Genomic DNA, 15,318 nt, shown 5'->3' on the forward strand with positions numbered 1-15,318 from the left:
GGCTAAGGGCTGGCAGACTTAGCCATGGAGCAAGTGCTTTGGAGACCACTGTGCCCATTGAATGATGAGGTTTGACTATCAAGAGTCCAGAAGAGGGTGGGGGGAAAGAAGGTGGAAGCATGCACTGCCCTCCCAAGGAGTTTCTCCACAGAGGGGACCTGGGGCAGGAGACGACAGCTAGCTGGAGGAGGATCTGGTCCAGGGAGAAGCCCTTAATCGTGAGGGAGGGCAGTGAGGAGGCAGCCAGACGAAGGAGGGGATCAGGATCTCTGGGGGGTTATATGGGGAGACTGTGGGCTCTGCACAGGGAGATTTATTTGGCTCCGTGGAGTACGGTGAGTGGGGAGAGCCTTGAGGTGCTGCGCCGGAGCGGTTGGGGCAGCGAAGCCACCAGCCATGGCAGCAGGCCGGATCCCCGGGTGAAAGCAGCGGGAGCCTGCGAGGAGGAGGAGGGCCCGCGGGGACGGTGGCTGCGGGGTTCCTGGTGTAGTTTGTCCGTTGGGCACTTGGGGACGCGAGGCTGGAAGCCGGCTTCTGAGGAGCACGTCTGAGAGCCCCATCCCCCAGGACGGGGGCTGGATCCATGGGATCTGATGAGACCCCCAAAGGAGAAAGGCAGAAAGAGGAAGAAGATGAGAGGGCCCAAGCACTGCCCCAGGGGACACGAGGGGGGCAGCTGGACAGCGCGGGGGCTGGAGCGCCAGCATGGATCAGGATGCCAGGCTCGATGCCTAACGCACGCTGGCTGTGGTCCTGGGCAAGCCGCTTAATCCAGCCACCGCGCCAAAACAAGGCGGGTGCCCTCACCCTGATTTCCTGACGGTAGCGGGGGCTTGAAGGCCAGGCCAGACCGGAAGGTGCCGGCCGCTGTGGGCGCGGGCTCTGACTTGTGCGCTGCCTTGCTCTCCTGGTGCTTGGGCATGAAGGAGCTCCCTTCCTGTCAGACTGCTTGTGAGGGCCGTTGTGAGGAGACCTAGACTGCAGCCCTGTCATTTCAAGGTCTGTAGAGTCATCGTGGCCACTTTGGGCCAAGCTTTACTCAGTCTCCAAACCTCGAGGATTAGCCTTCTGTTGTTTTCACTGGGCCTCCACAGCTCCCGCACATCTGCCATCTCCACTGGCGTTCCCTTCCTCTGCTGATGCTCCTCGGCTCTCCTCCCCCCAGAGAGAAGATGAGTTGGGCTTTCAGGATTTATTAGTATAATTACAAGTTTGCCTTTGAATAATAAATAACAGTGTAACACAATCAGTAAACATTTATTTAATACCTACTCTGTGCTGGGCAAGGTTCTATATCCTTAAATAATACTGGAAATGAAAGTCTAGGTTTCAATTTTAAATTTTAATGATTCATGTAAAATAGCGTCAGCTCCGAATCCCATTCTGTAATTAAATTTATTTGTAGGCTTCTGCTTTCTATAATTACAGAAGACATGACTTTGGTAGCGATTCTTGGAAAAGTAGATGAAATACATGTAAGTAGATCCCAAACGAGAAACAATGTTGTACACATTTGTTGCATGATTAAATGAGGCAGCTGGGCTATCTGACTCTGACTCTCGCTAGATGTGTGACACTGTGCAATTTACTTAATCTTTATGTTCCTCAGCTTTTTCATCTGTAAAATGGGGGTAACGATTGCATCTCTCTCCCAAAGTTTCTATTCCTTTTGAGATGCAAATGAGTCAATATCAAGGCTTTACAAACCTTAAAATGCTATATAAATGCTAGCGATTATTATAAATAGGTAGTGGAATAATATGAGAACATGAAACCAGAGGAATGAGTTTTTCACGTGATTTCTCATTTGAAAATATTTTAAGTGTTCTTTTATGCAGATTCTGGGACTTGGTAAATTACTGACATCCAGGAGCTAATTCATGTCCCCCTAAGTTACTCTCTCTTCCTATCCCTTAGGTGTGGTATGGTAGGAACAGGGCTAACTTGGGTCTGAGGACCTGGCTTCACACCCTCCTATCTGCAAGTCACCGATCTCTTTGGCCAAAGTTTCCTCCTTATAAAATGAGAGAATTGCGCTTGATGACATCGCAGGTCCCTTCCAACTCTGCGTCTGTAATGCTAAATACAACTAGGATCACTTAGACTATATTTTCCCATGAATACAGTATTGTATTTCTTAGGTGCATTTGAAAAAAGTACTGTTAGTAAATACTGTATTTTAATTATACCATGAGTTAACTAAGTGGGTTTGTTTCTTTTATGTTGTTGTTATTCTTGTCGTTCTTAGGATCCAAAGTGCTTAACTCTGTTCCTAACATAGTTAAATGTTTAATAGATACTTGCTGATTGACTGGTTTGCTTGGGAACTAATTGTCATAGATAATATTTTTCTATCAGAAAATGCTTTCTGAGTTCCAAATAATTTATTTACCTACTCAAACATAACACTTATCTTGCTAGTTTATTTTGACATTTTTTAATGTAAGGAGACACAGTTTGTTTTATAGTAATTATTCTTAGTTATCAGGATTTTGCTTTTGAGACCATCATTGTTGTTTACTTTTAATGGGCAGAAATCTTAAAAGTTTTTCTTCTGATTATGTGTTTTGTTTGTTAACTAGAAAAATTGACTAATATTATGAAGCAATTATTCATTTTGTGAATTGAATATGTATTGATTCTGCTCTATAGATGTTGAAGCATTTATTTGATCTAATAGAATGTCTTGATCTTTTGCCCTTATCATGTTTTAGTTAAATGTTTATTGAAGACCTCCATGTTGCTTTTGAACTTTTTTGAGGCTTCCTGTTGATTTTTTTCTAGAAAAGTAACTGAATAAAGAACTTTGGGCAAGCATCGAGTTTTGTGGCAGCTTTTACAGCCTAAACAGTTATTTTATCTATAATTGGTTAGATTTTGTGTTCACTTCCAAAATAATCAACTTTGTGATTCACTGAAAACTCTTACTAGTGATTTTTTCCCCCTTTCATAAGACTGTCTCAGTCCTGCTTGGAAGTGCAGGGGCTACTCCCAGGTTGGCACAGAAATTGACAGATCGCGTTTCTGACCTGATTGGCGCATCCTCCTTAGGTAGTCCGTTGGTCTCCCCCTCCCTGACACTCACCATCCCAGAGCTAAACTTCTGAGCTCGACAGTGGCCCGCCTCAGCTTCTCCGTGGCTCAGGCACGTGCCGTCCCTGCCAGCAATAGTGATTTTTCTCTGTGAGACGTTGAGGACTGCCAGTTTTTTGGGTGGCCAAGAGAAGTGCTGTAGAACACGAGGGTTTACCGAGTAGCTGAGTCTTGGCACCCAGTAGCACAGTGAGTGGAGCCGTGGGCCAGGAGGCAGGAGCACCTGAGCTTCCCCTCCTACTGGCTGTGTGACCTGGTAAGTCAGTCAGGAACCCTTTTCCCTCAATTTCCTCCTTCTTGGGAAAAGGACAATAATGACCCCTAACTCCCAGGCTGGTTGTGAGAATAACAAGCACTTAGCATAGCGCCTGACACATATAGTAAATGCTGTAAAAATTATGGCTGCCATCACGTGTATTGCTATTTATTGTTTTCATCACTGTCATCATCGTTATCATTATTAGAGACTTTTTTAAAGGCCTAGGGCCTATATTTTGTTCAGAGCTATTGGACTCTCTCAGAGAAGTGTTTCTTACCAAATTCTAAACCTTCTCTATGGAGTATAGTAGTTTTCTTCTGTTTTCTAACTTAATGTGGGCAAGTGTGCCATCATAGAAACTACTCTGGTCCATCACAACTTCTAATGCAGGCCTCCCCGGGGCCACAGCGAACAAACATTCTCCTGAGGTGCAATGCAGGATGAAGCCGGGGAGGCTGGGGTTACAATGTGCCAGCTGGGGGACTGCCTCCCCAAACACCTAGATATTCATCTAGGAAACAGGAGGCGGGGTACTCCATCGCCTGCTTCATAGAACTGTCAAAAGAAAGTCCTTGGTAAACTTAACAATAGGATTTTTTGAACCATTTTTTTGGGGGGTATAGAGCATGCCCCTAGTGAGGTAAGGGCCTCCACCAATGCAAGTTTGTACTTCCTCTGCGCTTCGTCTTAGGGTTCCCTCAGGCCAAGTGATTGTCTGGCACGGGGCTCGGGGTGCTGCCGTTGTTTCAGCCAGGAATTCCTGACCTGAAGCCGGCTTGCCATTCCCCACACAGAGCTGCCTCTCCATGTCCAGGTGAGCTGCCATTCTTATTTGTCCACTTGCAATATGGGCCAGTCCTAGGAAAGAGCAAACAGCTGAATGGGGAGACAGAACAAGGCAGGGAGAAGTGCTTTGGATTTGCTTGGAGTCCTAACACTTGGGGGCCTTAGGAAGTATCCAGTGAGATTTTGTGTGTGTGTGTGTGTGTGTGTGTGTGTGTGTGTGTGTGTGTGTATGTGCATGCACACGCATATGTATCTCCCACATACATACAGACACATGTATATGTGCAAATCCTCATCATCATGAAGAAGAAAAAGAGCCATTCATTTTGTTGTGGAAGAAATATCTGCCCTTTCTGGCTTTCCAGAGGCCATATAACTCAGAAGTCAGAGTCACATAGGCTTAGGCAGACAGATTCATTGCCTCATGCTTCCTTCAAACTCAGTTAAAATACATTACTAAGTACAGATTTGAACACAGAGTGCAAGCTATATTTTAAAGCAGTCACAATGAGCTAATTGAGGAGAAGGGATTTACAGGTCACCAGGAAAACCAGGGTCAAACTTGATGTCAGAGAAACATCTACAAATAAAAGCTTGCAGAAGGTTTTAAACATAATGTATTCCTTTTTTCTCATTCGGTTTCTTCTCTCAATTATGTCAAAAGTCTTCCCATGTACTATCATCCCATGAGTCAGGTCTTACTCATCAAAAGCTAATATTAACAGATTTCTGTTAACCAAATGCTCCAGAAAGAAAAGCATAATAAAATTGAACAAATGAAAAATTTTAAATTATCATCACAATTGGAATGAATTAAATTTTGAGATTTAGGCTGATTTGTGGGGAAAAAATAGATGGTTTTGGACATATGGGTATTCATCCCATATTTTTAAAATATTAAGGTCTATGTAAATTGAGATATTATTTTCCATCTCGATAACTTATGGAGGGAGGGTAATACTCAGTTTTTCTGTGAATTTGTGAGAAAGCCATAATTATAGGCAAGTATATCTTTTCCTTTTAAGTTAATACTTAAGTAGAGATTGACAATATCATAAGAATATTTGCTTTGTAGGATACAGTGAAACCTAAATTTAATCTAAACCTCAATTAACCATATATACTTGACTCCTGTGAGAAACCATTCCCAAGAAAATAAGTTCATATGTAGAATGATCTGTGGTATCTTCCTCTCTTTCACCAATATAGAAGATTATATTACCTTTTTATCCCATGGTACTCTTATTCAGATTTTATCATAATTCTTCCATAGAAATCTTATCTTATTCACTGAAGACCTTCTTCATATTTTGTTTTTATTTCATTAACACCAGAATACTACTAGGATTACCCATCTGTCAGGTCTTTCTCTTGCATGACTGACTTGCCTCCTTTCTGTCCTGAGGATTTTTTTATTTAACACATTTTTTGTTGTCTGTGATGTACTTCACCCTGTAGATATTCTTAATATGCCGTTATCTATCTCTTAGAATTGTTTGTTATATTGATATTTTTTGATAAGTTATTTAGCACCAGAATGAGTATATTAGAGTTAAGAAACTGAGATTTGGTAACATGAGACAGTTCAGCTCATTAAAAGGGTGCTTCCATTAAAAACAGTTTTCTGAATGCAGCATTTTTCTCTGGGTCCAGCTCACCACCCAGTTTATGCCTACCTGTTCCATATTCCGATTTTTTTTTTTACTTTCTGTTTTTTTTTAATTAAAGTTTTTTATTTACAAAACATATGCATGGGTAATTTCTCAACATTGTCCCTTGCAAAACCTTCTGTTCCAAATTATCCCCTCCTTTCCTCCACCCCCTTCTCTAGATGGCACGTAGATCAATACATGTTAAATGTGTTAAAATATATGTTAAATCCAATACCATATTCCTATTTTTACCAGGGATAGCATCAATATGTGTTTGCATCAAACTTACCAAACATTCTTTGGACATGAAGAAACAAATGTGACAACTTAGTTAATTTTTCTTTGTTTTTTTTTTTTTTTTAAATTCAAAATAAGTCATTGTTTTTCTTCTTTGGAAACTTTTTCTTTTGAGAAAATCCTGAGAATTGATTCCATCATACTTTTTGAAGCACATCATTCCAGTATCGATTTCTTGGGTATATTATTTGTTAGATTCCATAACTCTTGATGTTTGTGTCTTTTTAAGAGCTATTGGCACTTTGCATTATCCTGGAGAAGAAGGTAGTGGAATCCAAATGTAACATTCTACTTTTGTCATTGCTGGTGAAAAATAGATGACTAGAATCAGCTAGATTTGTTCTACTTTAAGAACATTTGTGGTTGTCCGCTTTCATTTACAGATCCTTTAGTTTAGCTGTATCTTACACCATGATCTCCGTTAATATTGGTGTTTTGTAAGGTGATGTAGGGAGGTGGATGGCTCAGTGGATTGAACACTAGGCCAGGATGAAAGAACACCTGGGTATAAATTCAATCTTAAATACTTACTGGCCCTATGACCTTGAGCCAGCCATTTAACCTTTCTCTGCCTCATTTTTGTCAGCTCTAAAATGGGGATAATAACAGCACTCACCTCCCAAGGTTGTTATAAGGATCAAATGAGATAATACTTGTCACTTATCAGTGCCTGACACATAATAGACATTACATGAGTGGTAGCTGTTGTTATCATATTAGTTATATTTCAAACAAGATTGAAATACCAATGTGGTTTTGCAGTATCGCTAATGACATATCAATCTAAAAACATTTACCCATTACTGTATACCAAGGCCTGTGCTTGGTGCTAGGGATTCAAAGACAAAATTGAATACAATGAACCTACATTCAGTTGGATAAAGCAAGACATGCACATACAAGTGTATGCAAAATAAACACGTTAATTTGTGGGGGAGAAAGCCTTAACAATGGGGAGTGGTTTGAGGAGAATCAAGAAGGACCTCATGCAGTCAGGGTCATATGAGCTAGGGAAAGGGATTTATTGGGATTGGTATCCTAGGAAGTAGAAGTGAGCAGGGAGAGCATTCCAGCATGGAAGATACCCTCTACAAAATCATGGAGATGTGAGATGGAACTGGACAGGGGAAGAGGAAATCCCTAGGAATCACAGTCCAATACAGTTACTGCACTATTAGGAATCTTTCTCCAACTCATTGTAGATCCAGTATTTTAAAAAAAGATACATTTTTTAAAAGGAAGAAGCATTTGAAACAGTCTCCAGTATTGGGTCCCAGGGGTGCTATCCCACTTCCATGGTCTTTTTCTATATCTTTCCACTATTCTAATTTTTGATTTCTTTATAGTAGCAACCATTTTGCATTAGTTTAGCCTCTTTTTATATTAATTTATCGAATAAATATATCTTATCTATTTCAGTTTTTTCAGAGCCTTTTTAATTAGGATGTTATTACAACTTCTGTAGTAACTTTTTAAAGTAAATACATATGTGTGTATATAATACACACACACACATATACATACATACATACATACATTACTTCAAGGATAACTTATTTTTGACCAAAAAAAGTGTTTAATTAGTTGACAAATTCTGAGTAATATCCCCCCTCAACTATTTTTGAAATCTCCCATTTAGAAATAGAGAAATTTATAAACTGATTGAAAATGAGAACTGAACTTGGCTGTTTAAAAGCAATAAGCAGCATTGAACTAAGTAAAATAAATGGTTGATAACTATCAAGTTATTTTCCTTTTTTATAATATTTTTTATTTTTAAAAATACGTGTAAAAATACTTTTCAACATTCACCCATGCAGAACCTTGTGTTCTAAATTTTTCTCCCTCTCCTTCCTTCCCACCTCCCCTAGACAACAGGTAATCCCATATAGATTAAGCACCTGCAATTCATCTAAACATATTTCCACATTTTCATGCTACATAAGAAAAATCAGATCAAAAGGGGAAAAAAATGAGAAAGAAAGAACAAGCAAGCAAACAACAACAATAAAAAAGTTAAAAATATTATGTTGTGAATCACATTCAGTCCCCATAGTCCTCTTTCTGGATGCAGATGGCTCTCTCCATCATAAGTTAAAGTAAATATTAATTATATAAATTCACTAGGTTTCTAAATATTCAACAGACTTTTGTTGTCTTTTATTTTTAGTAGCCACAACCATATTTTCCCACAATTTTAATTATCCATACTTTTTTTGTTTTTGAAGTCAACAAATATCAAGATATGTCTTCCATAATTTTATCAATTTCTTCATAAAACTTTTCTATTTCTCCATCCTCTATGACTGATGTCAATATATAAGCTGTAATTATTTTCATAGTGGCCTACTTGTTCATTATGAACACTGTAAGATAAAATTACTATGTTCCTAAAGTTTAAATCAGGGATTGATTAAAAAAAGCAATTGTCAGGGTATTCTCTAGCATCATTACAATTCAATCTTTTTATACTTAATTGCCAATATTCAATTATTTTGTTATTCTGAAGGATGATAATGAAGTACTAAAAGATTCTGAATTATTCAAGCTCATAACATGCTCTATATTGTTTTCTAATGTAAGACTATATAGATAGGTTAACTCTTAATTATTTACAAGACTAAAATGCTGAACAAATCTATCTATCCCTCAAGCTTTCTAGTTAATTTAGTTCCTATTAAAAACTCCTCTGTGAGTACCACACATAGTGAAAAGTTTGCGATGAGAAATTAATAAAGTAAAGGTCATGAGACAAAAATACCAATTATAAGATAAAATGATGCAATAGTGGTCACTGTTCATGATGTAGTAATTAAATTAATGGCACTATTTCTAGTTAAATAATTTCTCAAAATCTTTTTAAGATGGGATTTTGTAAAATTAAATAAACTTTATTTGAGTTCATCCTAATCTTTTTAGCTAAATGTCACATCCTGAGAGAATTTGGTGGACTATCTTGTAAAGTCTGGGCTAGCTCCCTGGAGGCCTCAGGAACAGCCAGTCAGGATAAATAAAAGTCCTTGGTCTTCAGGGGGAGAAGTGAAGGAGACAGACAAACTGCCACAAGCTTGCCACCGACCCCTCTTCTCCTGGTCCTCTTGCCTTTTTCACCCCACCCCCTAATCCTTACCTACAATTATCTGTATACACCAAACATCGAGCCAGCACGGAACAGTGAGAAGGGCCGTTTTTCCAAACACATGCTAATAGAGTCATTGTCCAATTGGTAATTATCCTTGAGTGCTGGGTTGTCTTATTCAAGCACACCTTTAAGAGTTTTAGCCCTTTACACTATCTGAAATGGCATCAGATGTTATATAAGACCCTCTTCTTTCTCTCCTGTACTTTCCAAAACCCAATCTAATGTTCCTGGGAAGGACAAATGCTTTGGATTGTCCCAGAGATGGAGCCGTCGCCATCACTGCAGAGATGGGCATCCACATATTGCAATGAGTCCTCAGGCTGTGGCTGAGGACTGGCCAAAGTGGGGCAGCTCAGACCGAAAGGTTGTGCACATTCAGAGGCTCTCCGATAGAGTCCAGAACTAAAAGATAACTCTACAAAGACAAAGGACCAGGGGTAACATGGATGCTGTTAGTGGATCCAAATCAAGGCCCAAGAGCCAGAGTAGTTACCCAGTGGGGCAGGGTCAGTGTCCAGGCATGGGGGAGCTTTCAGGAGGAGAAGCGGCAGCAGGGCCATGTCCTATTAGTGCCAGCACTGAGGGACGCTTGGTTTGACAGGCTCTTGGTTACCCTTGATTTTCTTTTTTAATTTAAATGCAGGGTCCAATGGAGTGATCCACCTGCTTCTCTATCCATTGCCAATACCTCATATTGCTTCTGTCCAATTTTTTTTTTTTTAAGAACAGTTAAATTCTCGTTAGTATTCCCTTTTTCTTACCCTTTCCTCCTTACCCTTTTCCTTCTCCTTGCCCTTCCCCTCGCTTTTTCCCTCCCCACCCCTTACACTCTCTTCAGACATCTTCAGATGTTAATGGTAGGTCCTTGTTCAAAGAAGACTGAAGTAATATATTCTGAGTGTTTTAGGAGAAAATTAGATTTGGACTGGGCTGGATAAGCTGTCCCAGAACCCGAGGGAACGATGCTGGGAAAGGGACAAGATATGGAAGGGAAATGGTACAGGAACCTTCAAAGGCGACTGGTGCTGGAGCTAGAGGAGTCAGCAATGGAGAGGAAGTTGCAGGGTCTCAGCACTGACTTATCCTTTCCTCCTGGCTCCCCGTCATGAATCCTGTCATTGCTGCTTCCATCACAGCAGCCTTTGCCCTGACCTGCCAGAGGCCTGTGCAGATTAATTAGGAGCAGTAGTCCTGGTTCCAGGCAGTGACTAGCCAAAGCAAGGGAGGAAAGGAGGGTGACAAATGGTGACAGTAGCAAGGAAAGGAGGATGCCCTTTAAGGAAATCTAGCCTTCGATGCCCTGTTTAGAACTCATGTCACTAGAAATGCAGCGCATTCATAAATTATCCTACTTCATTAACACCAGTGGAGTGCCTTAATTTCTGATAAAATGTAATTAAAAATGAAGGAACCTTTTTTTTTTTTTTGTTGTTAAAACACAAACTGATTTGTTTTATATTACATGTTTTCCATAGGTCAAGGTCAAGACCTCGTCCACGGTCCCATAGTCGAAGTAGTGAAAGATCTAGCCATCGACGAACTCGTAGCAGATCTCGAGAACGAGAGCGCCGTAAAGGGCGAGAGAAAGAGAAGAGAGAGAAGGAACGAGAGAGAGGGAAGGAGAAGGAATTGCACAGCGCCAAGCGCGGGTGAGTGATTGTGGCAGCCTTCCCAGGAAGAGTCCCTTTTCCTGCCTTAGGTTTTGGAGAGTTTATGACAACAAATAAGCGGAGAAGACCCTTTCTGGTTTTTATTTGGCCAGGCCTGGTAGGTTTACCCTTGCACAAGCTTTGTAAAGGCTTTTTCATAGGGTAATCCCACCACGTGTTCAAAATTTTGCCTTAGTTTATAATAAAAACTATGGACATGGTCAGTATTGGAAATGTGAGAAATTCTTGCATATCCTTGGAAAAAATGTCATATACTTGTTTATGTTTGGAAGTATAAACAAACTTTAATTTACTTAAATTTACCTTTTTATGGAAGCAGAGACAGCATGGCAGATAGCTTCCTGGCTTCATGTCCTCCCTCTGACACAGAAGGGTTTCTGTGCCCTTGGAAGGGCTTTTATGTTGTAGAGGAGGTGATAACCTGAATTGCTAGAGAGAATTTCCTTCCTTAGGAGTTCCCTGTGAAAGTGAAATCACCAATCCCAATTGCTGTCCTTGTTGGAAAATAGTTACAAGAATACCATAAAGGTGACAGAGAAGGAACTTTTTAATAGACTTTTATTTAGAAAAATCTTATCTTCACTATACACCAGTTTGTCATAGCAATTGTTCCAAGTTCTGAGTAACTAGAGGTTGAAACCTATTTCTTATCATCTATTTAAAATTATAGATACTTAAAAAAGCCTCTTTAAATCAAAAGTAACTTTCCCTCTTACAACACGAATTGTAGCTCATTGATCTCATATATACTCAGTAGTTGAATAATGAATCTATCATTTATGAACAGTGTTGTGGGTGTGATCTCCTTCTGTCATCTTCTGTTTCCTTACCCCCATATGAATATACTTACCTGTTTCAATTTGAAATATTTTTATTGCCTCAGTCTTCATTGTTAAATTGAAGAATCAGTGCATTGAACACAATTCCCTTAACATCTTCTTAGATCTTAACTTTAACTTAAAGGGTTACATTTTTTTTCTTGAACTCCCCTCTTCTTCAAGAGGACTTTTATGAACCTTTTCATATCTGCACATGTTTCTATAATAAACATGAAACTTGTGGATGGAAAGATTTTAGTCTTGGGTAAATTAGTTGCTAATTTTTCTGAATTAAAATAAGTTATTTCAGTTTCTTAAAAATTCCAAATTCAATTAAAATCTGTTATTTTATCCATAAGCAAGCAGAGCTGAAATAAGAAGAAGATAGGGTGACAAGAGAGACTGTGTAAAAATTAATAAATGTGCCTGATTAATTGGAATGCTAGCATTCCAGTCAAGAATCCCATCCCACCTTTATGTGGCCATGACCAAATTACTTAAGCTTTTGGAGCTTCAGTTTCCTTATTTTTAAAATGAGTGTGGCATTCAGGCTAAGATGTTTGTAGTATTGATGCAATGACTTTATATCCAGGGAGGTTTAGCTCCAAATTGATCTGTTGTGCTTTGGCCAATCTATTTAGGAACAGAGTTCTGTGGTAGATAAAGGCCACCTAATAATCCCTTTCCCAGTCATGACTCCTTCCATTTTGACCCAAATCCACAATACTCTTCCGTTCTGCTGCTGCTGACCTTTGGTAGGGCATTCGGTTTTATTGCCATTGTCCAGGCCCAGAGGAAAAGTCCAAGATAGCCACAGTTATAGGTGAGCTATAGGTATGTCCAGCCAGGCTGCCAGTGTAAGCAGCAAGAGGCCTTGTTCTCCAGGGTAAGGGTGCGACTAGATACATTTCCTTTATAGATACTAACAAAAGATTCAAACCAAAATGGAGACTTAATAATGAAATTTTAAATAATCAATGGGCCAGAGAACAATTCATAGAAACAACAGTGTGGAAGAAAATTATTATAATAATGAAACGCTTTATCAAAATTCTTGCAGTCCTCAGGGGAAAAACCATATCTTTGCAATCTTATATTAACAAAAGAAAAGGAGAATATTAATGAATATGCATTCAACAAATTAGAAATTTGTAATTACAAATGTGATACATAATTTCTGATACCTTACTGATGTAGTTTAGTAATTCACTATTAGTTTATTTTGAAAAGTGATAGATAATGGAAAAATATCAGGGAGAATGTTGAATTTTCTTTCCCCCAAGAAAATCTAAAGGAAAAAAGAGTGATTTTCCCTCTGCATTTTATTGATTGGATGATCAGTTTTGCTGTTAGTGTCTTCAGGTCAAGATTTTTGACCTTTTAGCTTTTCAGGAAGGTACCAGTTCTATAAAACTTTATCACAGATTTTTTCCCATTGTATTAATTTTCACACAAATAACAGTTTACTTGGTTTTTGTTTTGTTTTGTATAAAAATATTCCTTCTAGAACAAACCTGGTTCATTTTCTGGTTGAGTACATTTATTTTGACAGTAAAATATTTATCAATACACATAATATTTTTCAAAAACACATATGCAGTTTCTCAATACACACACACACCCTAAAGAGATAGATCTAGATAGATATATACACCTACATTTTACTATGATATCCCTGTATATTTATTTTTATCTAAAAACTATGGCTTTATTTAGAATTATGTTGAAGTGATTTATTAAAATGGTCACAGAGAATCTCACTTGAAACTTTAGATGTTGGGGATTAATGTGTATTATCTGGGTAATCTGTAAAAGACTGATTTTTGTGGCTTTCTTAGAGCAAGATTTTGACCATATGACATAAGGTACTGCTGACAATTGTAAACCGTATTTTATGGACTTTAATGAAAGATTAGTTGGTAATGCATATGTCAGTATATTAATGATGTTTCATAGTTTAGCCTAAAATTGTAATGTTGCCTTTTTACTTGCTTCTGGACTTTTAAAAAACCTATTTTTTACCATTTTTATTTAACGTTTTGAGTTCCAAATTCTGTTCTTCCTAATTTCCCTACTTATTCCTCTCTCTGAGATGGTAAGCAATCAGATATAGATTATATATATATATATACAGTTATATAAAACATTTCCATATTAGGTGTTTTTTACAAGAAGACTCAAAAGAAAAAATAAAGGAAAGAAATAGCATGTTTTATCACACTCAAACAATATTAGTTCTTTCTCCGGAGGCAGATAGAATGCTTCACCACTAGTCCTTTGGAATTGTTTTGGATCATTGTATTGCTGAGAGTGGCTGAGTCATTCACAGTTCTTCACTAAACAATATTACTGCATATAATATCCTCCTGGTTCTGTTCACTTCACTCTGCATCAATTAATGTGCATTTCCCCTTTTTTGTCGTATTAACCAATTTGACAGTTATAAGATAGTATCTAAGAGTGGTTTTAATGTGTATTTCTCTAATCAATAGTGATTTAGTAATTCTACCTTTAAGAGTAGAGATAGGGCAGATCTGATTTAAGTCACAGGTCACAAAATAGAAAAAATTTTCCTTACTCATTTTTTGTTACTAAAATTAATTCTATTTGTTTTGGTGTGACTTTAGGCTTCTCTTTTTATTCTTATTGTCAAGATAAGTTTTTCCCTTGATTATTTATTTATTTGTTTGTTTTGCTCAGACAGTTTGGGTTAAGTGACTGGCCCAGAATCACATAGCTGGGAAGTCTTAAGTGTTTGAAGTCAAATTAGAACTCAGGTCCTCCTAACTTCAGGGTTGGTGCTCTATCCACTGCACCACTTAGCTGCCCCCAACTATTATTATTTTTTTAAAATTCTCTTTTAAATGATGGCTGCTAGGTCAGAAGCATATCTACCAAGATGCCCAGAATTGTCTTCTCCAGCCTTGCGGTCTTACTTTTTTCCCCTCTCTCCTCCCTTCTTAAAATCTTATACTTTTAGTGCATAGTAAAGATTTTGTCTTTGAAAACATGAATCCACAAGTTAAGAACTTTCTCGTAGATTGAAAAAACTCTTGCAGACAGACTAAGCGCTGGCTCCCATGGGTTTCTTGGATTTTTTTTATAATCTTTCTACTTATCTCTAGAGCAGAGTCTGATGTGAAACCGGGCCCTGCGGCCTCTTGGTGATATGTTTTATAAGCTTTCCATTTAAAAACGAGCATCTACATCACGGGGAATTATAATTTTATGACAGTGATTTCTTGCACACACCCCATAGTTTTGTAAGCGTTTTCATTTGACGGAAAACATTCCGAATGCTTTTCTGAAAGTCAGACTTCAACAAGGTTTCTTTCAGAATATGTTGGTGGAGAGTTTTCATTTTGGCCCCGATGCAGTTCCTGGAGTTACCACATTTCTGTTTCACTTGGCAGCATTCCAGCTGTTTCTCTTGTTCGTTTTTGTACAATAAATTCCTGTTGGTAAGATCGTTCTTAACTAAAACTTGGCAGAAGATGTTGAAAGTAATTTGGGGATGTTGGACTTCAAGTTTTGACAGCAGCTACATACTCATGGAGCCTGTCATATTTTTCTTTACCTCTTCTTTATGCAGCAGGAAGTC

General features: G+C 38.5%; 1 protein-coding gene across 1 annotated transcript in view; it reads left to right on the forward strand.

Annotated features, from left to right (window-relative positions):
• The window catches only part of RSRC1 (arginine and serine rich coiled-coil 1), a 343,242-nt gene that overhangs the window by 93,622 nt on the left and 234,302 nt on the right, over nucleotides 1-15,318 (forward strand). The window contains exon 4 of the mRNA XM_051983080.1: nucleotides 10,705-10,878. Coding sequence (XP_051839040.1) covers nucleotides 10,705-10,878 — 174 coding nt within the window. The remainder of the gene's footprint in view (nucleotides 1-10,704; nucleotides 10,879-15,318) is intronic.

This window comes from Antechinus flavipes, chromosome 3 (genome assembly GCF_016432865.1).
Source record: "Antechinus flavipes isolate AdamAnt ecotype Samford, QLD, Australia chromosome 3, AdamAnt_v2, whole genome shotgun sequence".
Lineage (NCBI taxonomy): Eukaryota > Metazoa > Chordata > Mammalia > Dasyuromorphia > Dasyuridae > Antechinus > Antechinus flavipes.